General features: G+C 38.3%; 1 protein-coding gene across 14 annotated transcripts in view; it reads left to right on the top strand.

Annotated features, from left to right (window-relative positions):
• LOC149540389 (uncharacterized) overlaps nt 1-21,788 on the top strand; it is a 219,351-nt gene that overhangs the window by 77,883 nt on the left and 119,680 nt on the right. For all 14 annotated transcript variants that reach the window (XM_089801485.1, XM_089801494.1, XM_089801491.1 and 11 more), the window contains 2 exons: nt 3,332-3,430; nt 3,649-3,728. In XM_089801485.1, the coding sequence (XP_089657611.1) occupies nt 3,332-3,430; nt 3,649-3,728 (179 nt within the window). The remainder of the gene's footprint in view (nt 1-3,331; nt 3,431-3,648; nt 3,729-21,788) is intronic.

The following is a 21,788-nucleotide window of genomic DNA, read 5'->3' as shown; positions in this document are numbered from 1 at the left end:
TTAATTAACATGAAATACCTTATTAGGATTAGGCGAAGCTAACACACATCTTGTTACCTTCAACTTTGACATTTCAAAACTCTTTTATGCTCTTGATGTTCACTTGAATTCCTTTTGATCTCCTTTCATTGATTTTGTTATTGGTGTCTAGATGGAAGTTAAACTCTCTATTAACTTGTTGTAAAAACTCACCAATGCTTGAATAGTTCTTACCTCTCCAATGTTGGTTGGTGTTGGTCACTCCATAATTGCCCTTACCTTCGTTTGGTCGACCTTTAATGCTTCTGCAAGGATGACAAATCACAAGTAAACCGGTTTTGTTTTTTCATGAAACTACAGTTCTCAATATTTGTAAGCAACCTTTCTTCCCTTAACTTATGAAATAATTGTTTGATGTGCTGGAAATGTTCTTTTGTTCTACTAAAGATTAAAATATCATCCAAGAAAACAATAACAAACTTAGCCAAGAATTCTTTCAGAAGCTTGTTCATTGAGACATGATATGCATGGTGCATTCATTAATCCAAAATAAATGATTGATCTGTCATACAACCCTTCATTTGTCTTGAATGTGCTGCTCCATTCGTGTCTCCCTTTGATTTTGATTTGATGATATGTATTTTTCAAGTCAATCTTAGTGAAGTACTTTGCACAAGTCAGACAATTCATAATGCCATCCATGCTCAACAGTGAGAATCTATACTTGATAGTGATCTTGTTGTTCACTTTTGAGTCTGTGCACATCCTGTATTCTCCATCTTTCTTTGGTGTGAACATGGCTGGTACTACACATGTGCTTAAACATTCTTGGATCAATCCATCAATTCCTGCACTTGTCTGTTTAGCTCCGCATTCTTTGTTGGTGTCATCCTATGTGTTGCTTTGTTTGGAAAATTGGCTCCAAGTATCATGTCTATAAGACCGTTGATGCTTCAAATTGGTTGCTATCCTTCTGGCACATTGTTTGATAAAATATCTTGGTACTTTTTAAGTATTTGAAATACTTCCTACCATGAGGATTCTTCTTCCTTTGCGGTGGTTTTCTCCGCAGTTTTATTGTTGTGCTTTCTTGAAGTTAATACAAAGTGCATGTTTTCTTGTCTCAGCTAATACAAAAATTTCCTTCCATCCATGAAACATATTTTGGCATTGTCACACAATTCACTCTAACATTCCTGCAAAAGTAAGAAGATATATTTCTTACGATTTGAGATCATACTATAGCTATCTTTCTTCCATCATGAATTGCTTTCCCATCATATTGCCATGGTCTTCTTAACAACATACGACATGCATTGATTAGCATAATATCACACAGTACATTGTCATTGTACAATTCTATATCATATTTCACTAAACATTGGCCTCTTACTAGGATCTTGTCGTCATATTGAATTCGTGTGATCTTATATGGGTTCATATGATTTGTCCTCTTCAAATTCAACTGCCTATCATCTCCTGGGAAAACAAACTGTGTGTACTGCCACTACAAATGATAACTTTATTACACCCACCTTCTGATTTACATATAGTTTTGAATAGACTTTTCCTTTGCAATAGCTTGTATGTTGGAAGCAATTACATTCCTCATCATTGTTGTTGGAGTGCAAACTGTATGAAGGGTGTGATACCACTGTAGTATTCCTTATGTAATCTGATGAAAATCTCAAACTCATACTGAAGGAAATTTAGCAAACAGTTGGTTTACACATACTGTATTACATTATGCTGCCATGGGAAATAAACCAATCCAAAAACATATAGCCAATACTCTTAAATAGATGTCTAAACGATAACAAGCTAAGAACAAGAGTTCGGTTTAAATTTGCTAAATCAGAATAACTAAGTATGGCAAAGGGCACATGGTTTCATTCATTACCATTACAACAATTTATTATAGCTTGGCAAAACAGTAAACAAGAACCTGGAGATTGGCCGCTGATGATGGCAGACCCGCGAACTGTTATGACCAGAAATAAGTCGATTCTACTGTTGGCTGTAACTCGTGGTCCCTTCCTTGACTTGAATGAAGACACTGCTGACATGAGTGACCTGACTCCAGTCTGCTACTGCGTTTGGGAGAACTCCGCACACCTGTTAATCTGTATCTGTACTACTGCTGCCTACACCCACAGACTGCACTCCCTCTTACAAGTGGTATTCCCTGGCGTGAGTGGAGGGTGCCGTATATTCTGAGCAAAGGATAGGCGGCAGACTGAGACTCAAACTTGACACTCTTCCTGCTCCGTTTCAGATGATCCAAGCATCTAATTAGTGTAAATCACACCTTCCATACACACCCACAGGTTACTGTTCTGGACGTGGCCATTCCATCTCAGCCGACTATAATGGTTATGAAAAAAAATATGCAGTAAAAATCGATACCACTGAACTTGGTTTCAGTAGATAACCTGATAAATAACTCACTTCCTGTTCCTGAGATGTTGTCACTTCCTCCTTGCTGATATTTGCCTGAACCTGAATAATAATCCAAAAATGAGGTGCTGGGGTGACGTCCAACTTCCTCAAACAACTCGAGGGGTTTCATCTTCAGAGTTTACCAGTCACATTAAAGCAACCAGGCTTTTATAATTTGAATAGAAGCATATATTCATTGTGTCTTTCCCAAGACTGAGCCTTTTATTTATAACCTCGAAGTGAGGGAAGAGTGTTGGAATAAGAGATGTGGGATAGAACACCAATTTCGTCTTCTAGTCACTTAAGTAACTTTATAAAGTGAATGTCTTAATAAAACATAAAGTAACTTGATTAAAGTACTTTAAGATATTAAATGACGAACTTCAGACAAATCTTCCCTTGTGACTGGCAGGCATCGTTATTGTTAATGCCGTTAATCTATCCGGATGTGGAGATAGATTAACCAGGTGCCAAAAGAACTAGCGCGAAAGGGGGGATATGACATAAAATATTACCTAAAATAAGATATGAAAAATTATGGTTTTCTAATTTTGTAAGATGCATCAAGTTTGTGCAAAAGATCAAAAGCAATTTTTAGATAATAGTAGGAATGCGATAATTGCAGTTGTCTTATTGTCAACAAAAGAAATTGCTTTTATTCTAGCTATTGAAACCAAATATGAGCTGTTTAAACTTTGAGATATGGAAGGAGCTTATATAATGCAATTGGGGTTGTTATGCTTAAGTTTTTTTTTGTTTACGGGTGTTTTAGAAAGCATATTTGTAAAATTCCTGTAGTGAAAATTATTTCTTGCAATTCTTGAGAGAGCTGCATTATTTTACCAGAAGTGAAATAGTGAATATAAATTTGGAATTGAAGCTGTAATCTAGGATACTGTAATTGTATTTGCAGGAGGAGCAACTTAATGAATTGAAAATGGAAGAGGCCAAATGGAATGAGCTTAAAAGGCATGAGAATTGGATGTTGTTTGGAGAAAATTACAAGTTTGAGGTTAGATATCTATTACAGAAGTTTGCATACATTTCTTTTCCTTTTAGAATATACTTGCTTGATGTGGGATAACGTTTTTGAGCATCTATACACTGCACATCTTTGTGTTTGAAACTTAAATGTTTCCAACTTGATATTCATGGATCTAAAGTTCTAATGCAGATTGATAGTTCTGTTGTCATTTCGTGCAGTTCTAACTGGTTTCATTCAATTCTCAGGCACTGAAGCTGAAAGATCAACTGCTTGAGAAAAGAGCAGAATGGAGAAATCTCCAGAAACTTGATGACATGTGTAAACAGTATGGATTTAAAATCCAGTTGCAATGGAATTTTCCTTTGTGGTTGTCAAGAGTTTATATGCTCTGGCAGTTGGAGGCCTTTTCTCTTTCAAGCATTTTGCTTTTCTATGAAAGCAGTTGTAAAAAATGGTTGTGAAGTGAATAGTTCATGCAAAGCTCTTGGGAATGGATGTAGCAGTTTATTTAAAAACATTTTTTAATTTTATTTTGTTTTTCAAAAATTTGATTAGCTTCCCATTGCCACAAGAAAACTAATTCATTTCCAATTTTTTTAATAAAATGACTTGTGCCTACCGCTTCATCAAACATAAACTCCCCTATGGGATAAGTTTTGTCAAAATTTTCTTTTCAACGAACTTAGAGCAATCTTTACTAGACTTAGGAACACAATTAGATCTTTTGACAAAGCCACTTTTGACATGCTTGGCACCTATAGAATCTCTAATTTTTTTGGCATAGAACATGATAGTAATGTTGAAATAGTTCCTTTGTCAAAGAATAGCTAAATCTTGCATGTTTTCTTATCAAAACCTTTTGCTCTAGATTTGTTCCATACCAATCTACATCAGCACATTGATGCTCTACAAGATTTCAGTTTCTATTTCCTTTATCCCTTGTATTTCTAGCATAACATTTATCACCGTTCACAAATCAAGTACCACACCTACTCCATTTGTTACCATTGAAGCCCAAATGCAACTTATTGGTTTATTTGCCTGAGATGAAATCACCATCCGTGCCCAACACCACAAAAACTAATTAAACTTACCAATACTCCTCAAGAATCATTTGGGGGACTTGGGTTAATGTCCATTAGAACCCCAATTCGTACATGCAATTTATACATTATTTGTTAAGTTTTCATCAACAATAATTTGCAAATGAGCCTCTGTGTCCTTGCATTGCAAGTATAGATATTAGTTCTATTTATCCCTATCACCTACTATGCTTCTTAATACTCCATGTTTCGCCTCAATTAAAAACCTGTTACCTTAATGCCTTGAAAAATATCTCTAAGGATTTGGCTAGTTTTAAATAATAGATTGCAATAGCTTTGCTAACAAAAACACTGGTTGGAGATGTCTTAAGAGTGGTATAACCAATTAGTTTAAAAAAGTATCCTTTGTTATGAGGAAATGTCAGTGCTTTCCTCAAAGAATCTACAGCTGGTACCTTGCTTGGGGATGACCTAGAGAACTTTGTTAATGCCAATTAATATAAACATGATATTGCCCATGTCTTCTTCAGAGAATGGAGGGCTGTAGCTAACAAAGTTGAACATAAAATGAAGGATGGTAGGTTATTCAAACTCTTCCTTATAGTTTTAGAGCCCAAGCTTCCATACAAAATATTCTTCTGTCCCAACAACTTATAAGAAACGTTTCACTAAACTAACAAGAAGATCATTTCATGGGGTAACTTTGAGCAAGGAAAGCAATGTACGATCACCAAAAAATGCTAACTAGGAGCAAATTAAACATGCCATGGAAAGAGAATAATGAATGCTCATGACTCTTTGTTTTGATGCTTGTGGCATGTCGTGTGATTTAGCATAGAATTCAACAAGCCTTTTCTTTCTCGATGCTAAGAATTCCATTCCCTCCCAATCTTAGCACTATCCCGACCAATGCTTCTTGAACATCCCTAATTATCGTTGAAGTGAAATAGCTAATGCCAAAAATATTAATAACTAGTTTCATTGAATGGTCTCCTCTAGAGTTCTCCCCCAATTGCACAATACCCCCAAAAATTAATGGTAGCATTTTAACCTAAGGTGTTCCTGTCATATCGCAATGAAATAAGCAACCATTAGGATGCCATCTACTAACATTTGAAGCTTGAAGATAGTTGATTTGGTAAATCAATGACATTGATATTAAATAGTGATAAACATGGGTGATTTTATATTGAGATTGATATGACCGAGAATCGATATTGAAGCATGGTGCATGGAGATATTAAGATCTCCATTGTCCGCAATGGTCGATAATCGATGAGCCAGAATACTCTGATGTTCTCAACATATGCATATGTGAGTAGCCTTGGATAGAGGATGCTTGTCCAAGAAGAATCTTAAGGGGTGCGCTCATAGGAAGACGATGAGGTAGCTATGAGCTAGGAAGCCTGACTTGGAGACATCCTTAAGATTGGGGTTAGCTTAGAGGGTAGAACGATTATTATTATTATTGTGTTTCTAACAAGCCTCTATGTGCAGGTCGAGCTGAATCAATTAACACTACTAAACAAGAACATTGCATAAAGAGTTGGTTAGAATGACTGGATTGGAAACAAAAGACTTCAACGATTGTCAAGTAACCTTTTTTTATGGTGCTAGCACCCCATGTAAGAAGATCACTCAATAAAATATCATCTTCAAAAGGCATCCAGTCAACGAGATATTTTACATTGTAAAAATGAGAGATACCAATGTGATTTTGGGAGTTCCATGGATTTATTCTATTGGCCAGTGTATACCAGACCTCTGAAAATTGGACATATGCTTCATGCATAAAGGGGAGAAAGTAACCCTACATGGGCTATCTGTTGAATTGCCAACAATAACATCTTCTAAAAGAATGGAAAGTGTCGACAGTAAAAAGTATATCAAGAAGCATTTCGTCGGTATTGGGATGTATGCCATCAGTATCGACCGACAGGGTGTGTATCGAGATGTATGTCATCGGTATCGGCTGACAGGGTGTGTATCGGGAATGTTCTCGTTAGTATCGAAAAGGTTCTTATTATGTAGCAACATGTTGTATGTGGCTAACGGATACCTTCGGGAAGGTTCCTCGGGATATATAAATACCCCCCTTCGGGATCATTGTAATCATCAACATCAGAAGCATAATATAATATCTTGGCGTATACGAATATAATGGAAGGAGTTTCGCTATTCTTATCTACTATTCTGATCCATTGTCTGTATGCATTAATTTTCTTTATCCAGTACGGTAAACATTTGGCGCCGTTGCCCTATGAACCTGGAAGGAGGGAGGAATAAAGATTAATGCCAAATCAGTTTAACAAAGATCGAAATAAGGTGAAAGGAAAAGATGGAATACGTACTACGCAAGAAAATCTAATTTTGGCACAGCAAGCCGAACGCAGAAGGAGGTTTCAGATGATTGTTGACGGACACAGAAGTGCAGAAGAATTGTTGGAGGAGAATTGACAGTGGGTGGAGTTGGTGGGAGAAGCAAGGGAGGAGTTTTTGAATTTGTATTCGCCGAGGGAAGGGAATCCTGTCGGAAGAGAATTGACTCGCTTAGCTCCAAGTGCCAAGGGGACAAGAGCGTGGAGTGAACTCTTTGTTCGCGATACACTTCTAGAAGGGACAAATTTGCTGAACAGAGACCTTTCTTCACCAAACAGCATAGTTGCCGGGATACCAAGCGTCAGAGTCGGTATACCAAGCATCAGCGACGGGATACCAAGCGTCGGTGTTAGGATGGCAAGACCAAGGGAGAAGTTGCCCAAATTTGATGGTGATGGAGCAGTTGATCCCATCCGACATTGTAAAACCTGCGAAATGATTTGGAGGACCAATGGAATAACGGATACAAACAAATGGATGCGGCAACTTTCGGCAACCCTATGGGGGTGGCAATTGATTGGTTTACTGATACTGATCCACAAAAGTTAAACAGTTGGGATAACATTAAAAATGAGTTTATTGCAGAATTTCAACTCTTGCACGACAATAATGAAATTGTAGCGGAGATATTCAATAATAAGCAGGGGAAGAATGAAACAGTCCGAGTCTTCGCTCATAAGTTAAAGGACTTGATTAATAAAATGGAGAATAAGCCAACGGATGGGCTACAAAAAAGATGGTTCATTGAAGGCCTTCACCTGAAGCTGTGAAAGAAGATGAAGATCGTGCCACCATTGACATACACTGAAGTGTACAACCAGTCAATGAACGTGATGGAGCCTAAAATTTGTCTGCATTTGCAAAATAATGTTGAGGATTTTTATCACTGATTTGTTGTGCTAGAGGATTGAAATAGAACTATGCAAGCAACCACATCAGGGAGATATTTCAATTTCATCTTTGTGTATACCAAACTCGTGAGGAATGATTGAGAAGTGTATTCAGATTATCAAGGATGCTCCTACCATGCATGTAGACTACTCAGATTCAGTTATTTGTCAGAAAATGGGTTGAACCTTGAAACATATTCAGGGCAAAATTGATTATAGCTGAAGACTATTCAAAGATAGGGAGGAACCTGATCCATTCACAAATTTCAGATATTAGTAAATCAGGAGCAGCAACACTAACAATACATGGAAGAACTTGGCAGCAGAATGTAAGAAAATTGATTCTGTTGTCTATTTTGAGGAGTACAAAGAATAGATATGATGAAAAGCTTTCAGACAAACGCACTCAACAAATATAGAGAGATCTTTTGCAAATTTTACCAGCATCCTCCTTGTGTAAGCACAAATTGTGAATTGTTAAAAGCATAGATGGAATCGCCTAACAAGCGAAAATATGGAATCCCTGGAAGGCTGCTCTTTTATATGGTCCTCCTGCTACAGGAAATACTACACTTGGGGCAGGGTATGAGTCATAATTGTTATAAGCTTGTGCTGGCAGTCATTAATATCTTGTGCATTATTAACCTAAGATGTTTGAACAAAAGTATCTGTATCCTTCTGCCTGATTTAAAAGTGAAGCACTTTGTGTTTTCAAAATTGGAATGAGCCTTGGTGAAGTACGTGAAATCTGGGAGTGACTAGCGAAGCAACCCATGAAACTGTTGCACCTGCTACTTTAAGAATTGCTTTCAGCATTCTTTATCCTGAGAATAATTTCTTTCAGCAGGCTTGCCATTTGTTGAGCTTTTTCTCAAAAGAGAGCTTCTGGGAGATTTTGAAGCTTGTGCTGAATTGTTGTCATAACAATCCTTGTTATTACTGAATCTGTTGATAATTGCATAAAGACAATGTTGCATAATTGCAAAGTTACTTGAATTCTTCCTCGTATAGCTGATACTGCCAAGATTATCGGTGTTGTGTTCGAACAATAGAGCGAGAGACGTTTGAAGCTAATACTTATTATTGTGCAGCAACAACGTTTTGAATCGATTTGCATAGGAAAGGATTCTAAATCATTCCCCCTTGTTTATTTCTGACTTTCATCTCTTTGTTTGCAGGAAGCGTAAACGTTATACAGGAGTCACTATGATTCGCAAATGGAAGAATGAATACAAGTAGCAGATGCATGTGTGACTTCCTGAAACCGGTGCGAGTGTGTTGAAGATGAAGCTCCTGAACAAAGCATAAAATCTAGTGGAGTCTTGAGAAGCCCTCACATTCCTCATTATGGTATCGCGTGGAGGATAGGTTGCAGGCAGGAGTAACAATTTCATGCTTTGCCGGGTCTATACGGAGAGATGCAAGTATGAAGAAATATTAAGCAAAGAGTGATTAAGCGAGCGGATATTTTTAGTTCATTTAAAGTTATTTAACAACGGGTTAGTTTTTATTATGAAAGGGTGCGGTGTTTGGAAGAACAACCGACACCCCATACTTGTGTATAAATATATGATGTAAAAGCCAAGTCGAGGGGGAATTCATATTCATTTTTAAAAAATGGTATAATTTAAGCAATTGATATATTATATTCTTTTATTGGTGAGGAATGAAATTTTGAAGTAAGCCTCTGGATGGTGAATTATGGAATAAATTCTTGTGCGATTCTGGAGTTGAATTATATTGGATGGATCACTTGTCAGGAATGTCTCCAGTACGATTTTATTTCCGGATTAGTAAGAAGTATTTATTTAATTTATTTGCATTAGAGTTTTAATTTTTTATTAAGTTGTGTCATTTATAAACGTTTTTTATTATTTTCTATAAATATTTTAATATTTGGATAAGTGGACTGGATCAATGCTACATTTTAAATTAGACAAACATAAATATTGTGAAATATTTAATTGTTTCCGTATTTATGTCTAATTTGTCTCCGCAGGAGTTAAAGTGCATTTTAGACTAATTTAAATTGCTTTTATATAATTGATTCGTCGCGTCTGAATTATTAAATTTGTTTATAGTAAAAATATATTAAACTTTATAAAGTTGTACGTTTCAACTAATAATATTGACTCTATTACCATTTTAATTAAGCACTGGTCTTTTGCTCTTAATTTATAATCCATACGTTGGCAAATGTTTCATTTCTTGCCTTTGCGGAATTAATATATTCATCTGTTGCATTAATCTATATATATTTTTTTATCTAAACATTATCTCAATCTTTAAGCTTTTGTTCTCAATCGCAAGTTTAACGTTTTCCTATATTTTTTGCCATTTGGAAAACGTTTATTGTATTCGTGTTCTAATTGATCTGTTTTAAGTGCCTTGGATTTAAGTGTTTCGTCCAAGATTAGGTACACCCGCCTCGGTTTTGTAGAGCCGGAAGTGCAAGGAACTCGAACCGTATTATCCAGTTCCGTCAAGTTGGCCTTAACTAGTTGGTCAAGTTGGCCTTAACCGGTTCAGGAACCAACTCCCGTGCCCGTAGCAGAAAGTTTGCCTCAGCCTCCTCCTATAGCAGAGTGGGTAACAGAGGGAGTAGTTTGACAGGGGGGCACACAGGAGCAAGTTCGACTAGAGGTGATTGGGACGGATGCAGTAGTCACCATAGCGGACACTCTGTTGGATGAGGATCAGGATGTTGATTTCAGTATTCCAGAAGCGGAACCCCAAGTGCCAGTAAGGGAACGGATGAGTACAACGAGTCGGGTGAGTGAGTACTTGAGGCAACGGCTACTTGCCCTTGTTGCCAGAGGTCCTTCCATTCAGTCTCCTATGAGAGAGCACACGTAGTTGGAAGGCATTTGGTCGAGCAACGAGGTAGTCGAGGTACCGACATCACTAGGGTTGGAGTATCAGAGTCTAGCAGCAGCAACATCAAAAGTAGATGAAGGGGTACAGGTGTCGGATCCTTTACCCGTGGCGGAGGAGTAGGATAAGGATGTTCATTTTCGTCTTGCTGCCATCATAGAGCAGAGCAAGTTCTTGGCAGAGTTGGTGCTTACAGAGAGAAGACAGGTAGAGGCTGGGCAGGAAGCTCGGGAGACGGTAGAGAAGGCTCAGGAGGAGATGGCCGAACGACTTGCCACTCAGCAGAGTGCGTGGGAAGCAGATCGGTCAGCACTATTAGTACAGCTCGAGGAAAGTGCACGAGGGAAGCAACAGGTGGAACAACAGCTAGCAGCAGCAGAGCAACGGTTGGTAGAAGCTCCTTAACAGAAGGACTCAACGAAGAAGGCTCATGATAAAAAAGAAGTTGAGTGTCAGGAGGTTGCATTGATGCTAAAGGAAGTAGTGGAAAAGAACTCTCATATCAGAGCTGATTTGAAGGTTCAGATAGATCAAGTGTATCAACTTTGACGCAACTAGTCATCATAGTCGGAGACATAGCCTTCTAGTTCATGATGTATAAGCCCATGTTGTTTTCGTTGTTTTATGAATAATGTGGTTAGTTGTTGGGTTTTTGTTGTGTGGTCATCCAGAGACAACTTTTCTTTTTGGGGGGGGATGATGTCGATAGTAAAAAGTGTATCAGGATGCATTTCGTCGGTGTTGGGATGTATGTCATCAGTATCGGCCGATAGGGTGTGTATCGGGATGTATGTCATCGGTATCGGCCGATAGGGTGTGTATCGGGAATGTTCTCATCAGTATCGAGAAGGTTCTTATTATGTAGTGACTTGTTGTATGTGGTCGATGGATACCTTCGGGAAGGTTCCTCGGGATGTATAAATACCCCCCTTCGGGATCATTGTAATCATTAGTATCAGAAGCATAATGTAATATCTTGGCGTATATGAATATAAAGGAGTTTTGCTATTCTTATTTGGTATTCTGATCCATTGTCTATATGCATTAATTTCCTTACCTAGTATGGTAAACATAAAGAACCTTAATTGAGGGCAAATTGATTAGGTAACCCAATGCTTGTTCTTGGATATATCTTCTACCAAAGAAAACATCCATCCACAAACATACAACCTCTACTAAGGAAGCATAACAAGGTGTTTAAGGACATGTCCACAGGACTTCCCCCGAAAAGAGGGTTTGAACATTCCCTTGAACTAGAGGAAGGAGCATATCCAGTAGTTACCAACCCCTATCGTGATGGCAAATACAAGGAAGACATTGCAAAAGCTATTAGAGATGGGACACATCCAACTTAGTTCCAGTCTCTGCCTCATCAAACCTACCTTCAAAGATAAAAGATAGTACAATGAGGATGTGCATAGACTATAGAAGATTGAATAAGAAGACAATAAAGGATAAGAAATTCTTAAAGGCCAAACAAACACATTGACCCAAAGAAAGTGTGAATCCATCTACCAAGCTAACGTCCACTTAGAAATTTTAGTTACGCTGAACGATTAATTGCTCATGTTATAAAGTGTTGTTTTATCCTTATTATACCTTTCATTATGAAAATGCGGTTAAAATATTTGGCATGTGGTGTGCCATTGATTGCACCATTGTGGGTTACTCAAAGGATGCTTATATATTTGCTTAGGAAAGTTAATGGCATGAACTTTCGCAAGATTCTATTTCAAACATCTAAATCACTCTCCTCACTTAAAGATATGACTATTTATTTATTAGTGCCAAGCATAGCTCCATGACTTGCCTATGACTTGACATGGTTGACTCGACCTATCTCTCGATGATGACTGAAACCAAATATTTTTCACAATTTAAAACTTGTTTCATGCTCCTATTATTGAAGAAGGCTTAAACACATTGTAACATTAAAAGATAGAAGCAAATTTGATCACATACATAAAGATACATTGTAATAACCTTGTCTGGTTATAGCTTAAACAAACATCAATTTTAAGAATCTTCAAATCTTCTAATGGGTTAAATTCATATAATCGGATGTCATGCCAATTCCCTACTTATTTAATTTTAAACTTCACATTCATAGCGACATTAGAAAGATGATAAACAGTTGAATGAACACGTCCTCCTCAATTATTGTCTTAACATAGATTGTAATTACTAAACACCATACAATTATGTGTGAACCTGGAAATGATATTCACCATTAGCCTCAAGCTTCTTCACCAATTTGCAGGTCTGAAATGTATTGCTACAGCAGTCCAAAAATGATGCCAAACAGTGAATGTGCTGCCTTCAACAACAGTCATGTAAACACCCAGAATTCTGAAGAATCTAACATCCAATGGTAGAGGAACTATGCATTCATTGGGTACAGAATTTGCAGACCACTGATAATGCCGACCAGTATATTGGGTGCCAAAATCTTATGCTAGCAATGTCTACAAACTGGTTCAAATGCCCAGAAATAATGTGGACAAAGACCAATAGCAGTATCATAAACTCCTCCTCATTCTCCTCCCAAAATGTCAATGCCAAGGCTATGGTATGCTGTAACAGTAATTCCTTGCTGCCAAACTCTGTGACCATAGACTCTCAAATATGCAGATACGAAGGAGCTCCACACTAATATATAAACACCCAGTCACGCAAGCAAAGCCAACTCTCAAAGACCAAAGATTCAACTATTTAAAACTCAGAAAGGAGACTCCTTAAATGCGAATTAAATTGCTATTAACTTGCAGCACCAATAATGTCCTCCTAGCAACATCAAATATAAATGGGAGGCCAATAAAATTCTAAACTTAGCTTAATCTACTATACCTCAGCAGTAGACTGGAGAATAATCAGCTCCAACAATAAATCTTCTCCTTAGCCACAACAAAACAGTACGAGAAATGAGCAAATAGTTTTACCTTAGCAACTATTTGCAAAGCAATCCAAAAATTAAAATCTCAGTTTTGAGTCTACAATACTTCAGCTGTAGATCCAATGAAACAACTCAGAATTCAGACCCTTATACTTCAACAAAAGCATGAAAATCAGAACTCAAAAAAAGCCAGAAAGGAAACTAAAGTAAATAGATATCCAAGTGTGCTTTTCCATTTGAAATGAGCTTGTGTTTATAACCTCCAAATTCACTTTTGTTGCCAAAATGTAACTTCACTCAAGAAGCTTCACCACACAACATTAATTAGAAACTTCCATTAGATTCTCTCACTTGACTTTGCTTAACTAATTGATAAATGGCACTATCAATTATAACTCAACTCTCAACTTAAATGAAATTATAAAGTGGAATTATAACTTTATAATAAGCCATTTAATAATTAATAATAATTTGGCCACTAAAAATATAATAAATTCTAAAATACTCATCGATTAAATATGCTATCTGAAACAGGAGTCATACCTATTATTTCTCGATGTGACCAAATGCACTTTTAAAAAAATAGAAAGGATCCATCTCGATCAACCCCACCTTACCACAAATAATAAGTACACAGAACTAAACCCAAACGAAGACCAACTTGTAGCTCACTAAGATGTGGAGATAAGATAAGATAAGATAATGATATTAATGTCCAACAAAAGGTCTATGGGATCGAAAGATTACAACAATGAGGCTGATAGCAGCAGGAGCACACAAAGGTGTCCGAAAATAAATACAAACAACAAGAAAAAGCAGACAAAGAGACAGAGAGAAGGCCAAGAGAGAGACTAGGAGTCCTTTCTAGGCGAAAAGAAATCAGTCGTTGAATGATATGCTTGCCGATGTGTAGAGGCCCTGCTCCATCTTTGGCCACTTACAGAGGAGTGTCGGTGTAAATAGCCATACGAGATCTGACACATCTGGAATGCCTAGTAGATCTAGTGGAGCTAGACTGACTTTCCACACCACACAAAGGAGATAATGGTGTGAAGAAGGTAGTAATGAGCTGAGTAGACAAGTGTTGGTGTGGAAGCAGTGATTGGATCGTGCTATCGCGGATCATAGGGGCCTCTCGAAGATAAAGTGCAAGATATCGCTGATCATAGTAGCTGAAAAAATCATAAAGAGAGAAGCACTCCCGGAATAGACATAAAATCTCCATTTGATCTCATAATATAGAGGGCAATAGAAAATGAAGTGAGCCTCATTCTCCACCTCACCTAAAGTACAGAGCTTACAAATCTGCTTTCGACTGTCAATATGATGGTCAGTCTGAACTTGAAGACGGTGAGAACCAACTCTGAAAGATCCCAAAGAGATACACAGGGCATGAGACCACCGTCAGGAAAGGTAGCTAGGACAAACAAATCCCATCAAAAATCTTCGAAAAGTGCTCTGCGTAAAAGGACATCTGCAGGCGTAACCCACCAGAAGGGTTAACCTAGTTAGTGGCAAAATACTGTCTATAAAATGTCAAGTCTAACATGCTCATTCAACTCTTGTTGAGAGGGGAGAAGATGAGCCGGGGAATCCAACGAGAACTGAGAAGGGGGGAAGCGGTCAATATCAATCCCAATCGAATGTAGCAGAGAAGAGGCCTGTGCATACCAATAGCATATGTGAGAGCCAGACTCTGCACTCGTAGTTTAAATAGATGAACAATAAGCCAAATAGGAGTACCGATCATAATTACCAACACGATTTGCAAAACCACGTAGGCGATGTAGGAACCGAATCAAATAAAAAATAGCCACGAGACTGAAAGGATGTGCCAAACTCACCAAGAATGACACTATGAGGAGTGAACTTGTGACATCTAATGATGCGCCTCAAAAACAAAGTTTGAACCTACTCGATCGAGGCCTAATTAGAACTAAGAAGAGATGGGCACCAAACCACAGACCCATAAAGAACGGTCGGCCGCACAAGAGAGTCCAAGAGAGATAACTTGGACGAGGTATCTTGGAAGTGATTTCTAAAACATTGTTTCTCAAGCAAAGCAAGAGAACCCATACCCTTATTAACTCTAGGCTGAATAGTTGGTTTCATACTGAACCATGGTCCGAAAAACTTAACCTTTAGATATGTATAGGATGAAGTGATCTCTATCTTTTCACCCTAAAAAAAGAAGTGAAGATGAGAAGTCTTTAAACAATTGAAGATCATGACCCGAGTCTTACCCAAGTTAATTACAAGTTGTTGTTGATCACAAAAGGAAGCCAAGCCATCAAGAAGCCTTTGTAACCTTTTTGGAGAGGAAGCAAGGAGAACCACATCATCTGCAAAAAGAAGGAAGGAGATCAGAACCTGGTGAAGATATCAGCCATCCCCAAGGAGCAAAGACTTTAGGAGGAGGTCCTCAAGCTCATCAATATATAACTCGAACAAAGTATGGGAGAGAGGACTATTACAATAATAGATAAGACGTCTATTATTAGTTAATGGTTATCTTGTAAATATCTTTAGCTTTAGTTTGCTTTCGTTTTTTGCTTTCTCTGGAATAGAATGTTTCTATTCTTTACGATTGTTTCCTAAGGAAACATCGTCTCATTCTTTTGTATAAATTGACCTTTCGGTCTTTGTTATTAACAAGCAAGTATTTACCAATTACCTCGTAACATGGTATCAGAGCTATTACTTAAATTTTTTCGAAAAAATTTATAATTTCTTCGTGAAATTATTTGTTTAAATTTTTTCAAAATTATTTCTGTTGAATTTCTCTAAAACCCGCTTAGGGTTTTCGGCCTAGAGAAATTCCCGAACTCGGGTCTGCTTGTGTTTGTTTAGCACACTCTAGTCCCATTCGTCCATGCACATCGATCCTTGAAGAAAAATTTGCCATTTTTCATCAAGAAATCTGAAGTTTTTTCAAGCTTTTCCAGCTAGGGCCGTTTGTTTTCAAAACCCTAATTTTTGGGGTCGAAAAAATATTTTTTTTGCTGATTCTTGGTGGTTTTTCGACAGCTCAACTGGGTTGTCGTCCGTTTTTCTGGGTGCCTCGATTTTTGTGCCTTGATTTTCGAGCCTGCGGATTCAAAAAACGACAACAGATTCCTTCTGGGTTTTTCGAGCTCTCTTTTGGGTCATTCTCTAATTCTTCTGGGTCTTTCGTATTTTTGCTTCGAAGAACATGCCTTCACAGATTTTCATTGAAAAACGTGCCATGGCATCTCTGACAAATATTCTGCTCGAACATAATTCCAAATTCAATGGTCGCAATTATGGAACCTGGAAGCAGCGCATCATCGCAATCTTCGAATATCGAAACACCGATCAACTTGTTCTGGGTGTTATGCAGCGTCCGACTTCTCTGGGTCCTGATCAAGGCGAAGCTGCATTTTTCGCCTTCTGAATTTGTTTCTGCTTTTATGGGTTTGTTGATTTTCTCCTCAAAAATCATTTCAAGTTGTCTATACTACGCAAGGTTGTGTGAGATTCTGGGTTTTACCGTTTTTTCCACAAAAACGAAGTTTTGTAAATGCAACTTATTTTGAGTCATAGCACTCTTCTGGCAGAGCTTCTTGGTTTCAACATTCTGTAGATCTAGGGAGGGTCTCAATTGTCCCAGAATGTTCCGACATCCCTATGTTGACCATTAAGGGAGGGTATTAAGATAATATCTTATACTTTCTATAATAGTCAACTACCTGTCTGTAGTCTGTCTTTCAGTCTAGATAGGAATGTTTCCTATCCCGTCTCTTTTTTCTTCAGTCCAGATAGGAATGTTTCCTATCTTGTCTCTAGTTTTGTTTCTAATTTCGTCTTCAGTCTACGTTGTTTCTTTTAGAAACAACGTCCTTGTAATTCTTTATAAGGAACACATTTGTTCCTCTGTTAATCGATCAATAAATCATCCGGAAAAAAAAAAAAAAAAACTATAGATCTACAGTATGTTCCTACCATAGATCAGACTGCAGACATTCTCACCAAGCCTCTGGGTCCTGATAAGTTTGTCAAATTTAGAGGACAGCTGGGTGTGTTAGATAGATTAATCATTAAGGGAGGGTATTAGAATAATAGATAAGACGTCTATTATTAGTTAATGGTTATCTTGTAAATATCTTTAGCTTCAGTTTGCTTTCTTTTTTTGCTTTCTCTGGAATAGAATGTTTCTATTCTTTACGATCGTTTCCTAAGGAAACATCGTCTCATTCTTTTGTATAAATTGACCTTTCGGTCTCTGTTATTAACAAGGAAGTATTTACCAATTACCTCGTAATAAGGACATGCCTGCTTAACCCTAGTGGTGCTATGGATTAGATCCGAGAAGCCATCAAGAGTCCTGAATCTGCCAACCACAGTCTCATATAGTCTCATAATAGCGGTACGTAACATCTCAGAAATACCAATCTCCCTAGGCCTCTCAAACAGAGCCATCCTAGGGACAGAATCAAAAGCTTTGCGAAAATCAACAAAGCAACAAAAGGCCTTCTCCAATCTGTTTCTAGTCTCCTTGATAACAGCCCGTAAAGTGAAGATGTGATCCATAGTCTGATAGTCTGGTCAGAAACCAGCCTGCCCTCTGGCCCTACAACCTTTCCTGTCCAGCTCACCGGATAGCATAGCATTAAGGGTTGTCGCATACAGTTTGGCAAACGTGTGCCCAATCATGATGGTTCTGCAGTTCCCCAGATTAGAGACAAGGCTGGTCTTATGAATAGGATAAATTAGATGCTTGGACCAAGAAGTCAGAAATCCAATGTGAATAACTCTATTAAAAAGAATAGAGAGATAGGGGCCCAGAATCGAAGGACTGAACTTTAAAAAGATCAGTCTGGAATCCCTCCTCGTCAGCAACTCTACTACACTTCATGGACCTAATAGCCTCAAAAATGTGGGAAGGGTTGAACAAGCGGTTGAAAGGAGGTGAATGGGGTGGATAGAAGGCTGCCCTGGAATGTCATAAAGAGTTGTGGTGTGCAAGGTAAGGGAGTGAAAGTTGAGGGTGGAGGAGAACTGTGAGGGAAAAGAGTGTGTGAGAAAAGCTGGGGATTGCGGATCAGCGTGGAGCAAAGGGATTTGCACTTGGAAGTGACAAAGGAACGTTTCTTACTATGAAGGGAACGAAGTTAAGACGAGTGAAGGTGGACATAGTCAGTTGAGTGAGCCTCAATAGCATAATACATAGAATGATGGAAGGATTTGTAGTCCATATCGAACCACTAGTTCATAGGACAAGTATTACGATGTTTGTTGCGAAGGGGCAAAGGGGGACGATGAGGAATGGAAAGGATGGCAGACTTATGGATAGTCGTTGCAAGCAAGTCAAACATGGAGGCGGCCTCGCACGAGTCAGAGAAGCATGAAGGTTTGAGGAGTCTCGAAAGATGAGCGGAAAAGAGCTCACAATCACTGTTGAGAAAATGGAAGGGAATGGGTGAGCAAGCAATGAAAGATGAGGTGACAAGAAAGGGGGTGAAAGAAGAGGGGAGAGGCGGAAATGAATACTGAGGAGAGTATGGTCCGCAAGAGGAAAGCGCATTATGGTGAAACTTCGAGTGCAAGAGATGAAGGAGGGATAGGTGAATACATAATCTACGATACTAGCACCACCACAATGAGGCCAACAAGTGAAGAACTTTGATCTAGGAAAGCAGGAAAGGCCGTTCAAGATCACAAAACCAAAAGACTCACAAAGCCGCAATAGATGCCTACCATACACGGATAACGACCCAGGAGCATCCTCAGAATACCGTTGAAGCCCTAAAGAAGTTGGATCAATCTCAGTGAAGCAGATAGAATCCAAACTGTGATCATAAAGCATAGTTTGGAGTTCTCTGGTTCTCGCATTGAAATCCCCGAGAATAATAATGTCCCCTAGAGCAACAAATTGAGAAATAGTCTCGCAAAGGTCAACAAAAGGCTCTCCGTCATTGCTACCATGAATAGCATAATGGGAGGAAGCTTGTGGAAAATAGCAAGCAGCCAAATAAAGATCTCTCTGCGGTGACACTTACGGCCAATGCGGACCCACATAAATTTGGCAAACGTATCTGAGTGTACAATAGAAGTGCCGCTGAAAATATCCTCGTTAATCAAAAAAGTCCTTTCTACATATAGATAATCATTGATAACCGGTAAAACCCAAAAGAGGACATAGATGGCTCTCATGAGTCTCAGTAATGACAAGAATATCTGCGGATCCCACAACATCACATAGAAGACTAGGTAATGACCATCAAGACCCATTACCATTCCAACAGTTAACAAGAAGGGAGCAAGTGGGGGTCTCCCTCTTGTCTGACTATTTGTGGGACCATCGTTTCGCCTTGGGGCCCTGCCTCTCTTCCCAACCATTGGGGGGAATCTCTAATGACTGCTTTCAAATTCTTGATAACTGCCCATTTACCAGCCCGCCTCACCTTTGCTAGTATCCCATGAGTATGTTTCAGCTCTGTAACCTAAGCCTTCGTGAGATCTTCATCTAAGAAAATCTTGAAAGGGAAAGAAAATAACTTCCTCTTAGCATGGAGATCTCGAAGCCTGTCTGCAAGTGAAAAAAATTTGATAAATAGGATGTCACCATGTCCAACCCAGCTCTTGTCCAACGTGATATTAGTAAGACCAAGTTGATCACAGAGGAAAGAGCGTCCAATTGCATGAGGATCAAGAGTAGGAGGGAGAAGATAAGACCCTCCCAAGCTAAGCCATTGCTACAAAAGACCCTCTATCCACAATAATTAGCCTACGAGGATCACAATAATAGGCTAATCTCTGAAATTTTGATGCCAACAAAATTGGGGACATTACATATATCCATCACATAAATACAAATGTAAATTGTAGCTGAAAGAAGTAGAAAACCTTGATATGCAAAATTATAAATATTGTCAAATGTGTATAAAGTCCATGATATCAAATGTCCCCAAATATTTGTAAATTGTAAATAAAAAGAAGTCTATGGCTTAATCGCAACCTCAGAGTAGTCTGTTTGCCTCCTACAAATGTGTTTGAGGTAGGTCGCTAATGATTGACAAGCAATAGTCTCTGCTTGTAAGGTGCCAATCTAATTAAAATCAGTTGCATTGGTAGCTAGTCGTTCTCTATCCTCCTCTGCTATAGTCACAACCTCAACCTTTCTGTCCGCCTGGTCAATCCACTCATGGTCCTATTTTGTGAAGACAACATCGATAGAATTAGTGAGCTAGTTGGACTCTAGATCAATCTCTACTCAAGTGATTAGGGAGGAGTCAGTATCCAAAATTTAGTTGGTCCTAAGATGGAGGTTGTAATGAGTGAAGACGAGATCATTCAACTTGTCCACATATTGTCTATCATGCCTCTTTGAGAGGATGTGCTTGAATATGAACCATTTGCACTCACATACAAAAGTGCTGCATGGCTGATTCCAAATACAGATACCATGTTTTTCAAGGTTTGTGGTTGTAGTCCCAAACATTTGTCATAGTCTAATTAAAATCAGTTGCATTGGTAGCTAATCGTTCTCTATCCTCCTTTGCTATAGCCACAACCTCAACATCTCTGTCTGCCTGGTCAATCCACTCATGGTCCTATTTTGTGAAGACAACATCGATAGAATTAGTTGGCTAGTTGGAGTTTGGATCAATCTTTGCTCAAGTGATCAGGGAGGAGTCAATATCCAAAATTTAGTTGGTCTTAAGACGAAGGTTGTAATGAATGAAGACGAGATCATTCAACTTGTCCACATATTGTCTATCATGCCTCTTTGAGAGGATGTGCTTGAATATGAACCATTTGCGCTCACATTCAAAAGTGTTGCATGGCTGACTCCAAATACAGATGACAAGTTTTTCAAGGTTTGTGGTTGTAGTCTCAAACATTTTTCATAGTCTATCAGGAATAAGAAAAATAAATAAAATTAGTTTCATTTCCAACTTGAAGGATAGATTATAACATCAAAATTCATAAGCCATATATTTGCAAACTTAAGAACCCTAAGATTAACATATATTTATATCTAGCTGTAATTTTTTCTAAGCATCTTTGCACATCACGCTTGCAAAAATCACCTCTTGTTCATGATTATATGCATCTATCTCTTGCACTATAGATGTGGTAGTCATCTTTTGCATCACTTCGTATAGGCAACTAAGAACCTCCTGATCCGCCTTGAAGTTATCAAGGAAATAAAATGATGGATTGAGGAAATAAGCTGTTGCATGGATGGGCCTGTTAAGCTGAGTTTTCCATCTCCTATCAATGATATCTGAAATGGGGCCATACTTATCCTCAAGTCTTGTATACTTTGATCTAATGGCCTC

The sequence above is a fragment of the Cupressus sempervirens genome, chromosome 9 (assembly GCF_028749045.1).
Source record: "Cupressus sempervirens isolate cs-2001-9-10 chromosome 9, ASM2874904v1, whole genome shotgun sequence".
Classification (NCBI taxonomy): Eukaryota; Viridiplantae; Streptophyta; class Pinopsida; order Cupressales; family Cupressaceae; genus Cupressus; species Cupressus sempervirens.
This window is presented reverse-complemented; position numbering and strand designations above follow the sequence as displayed.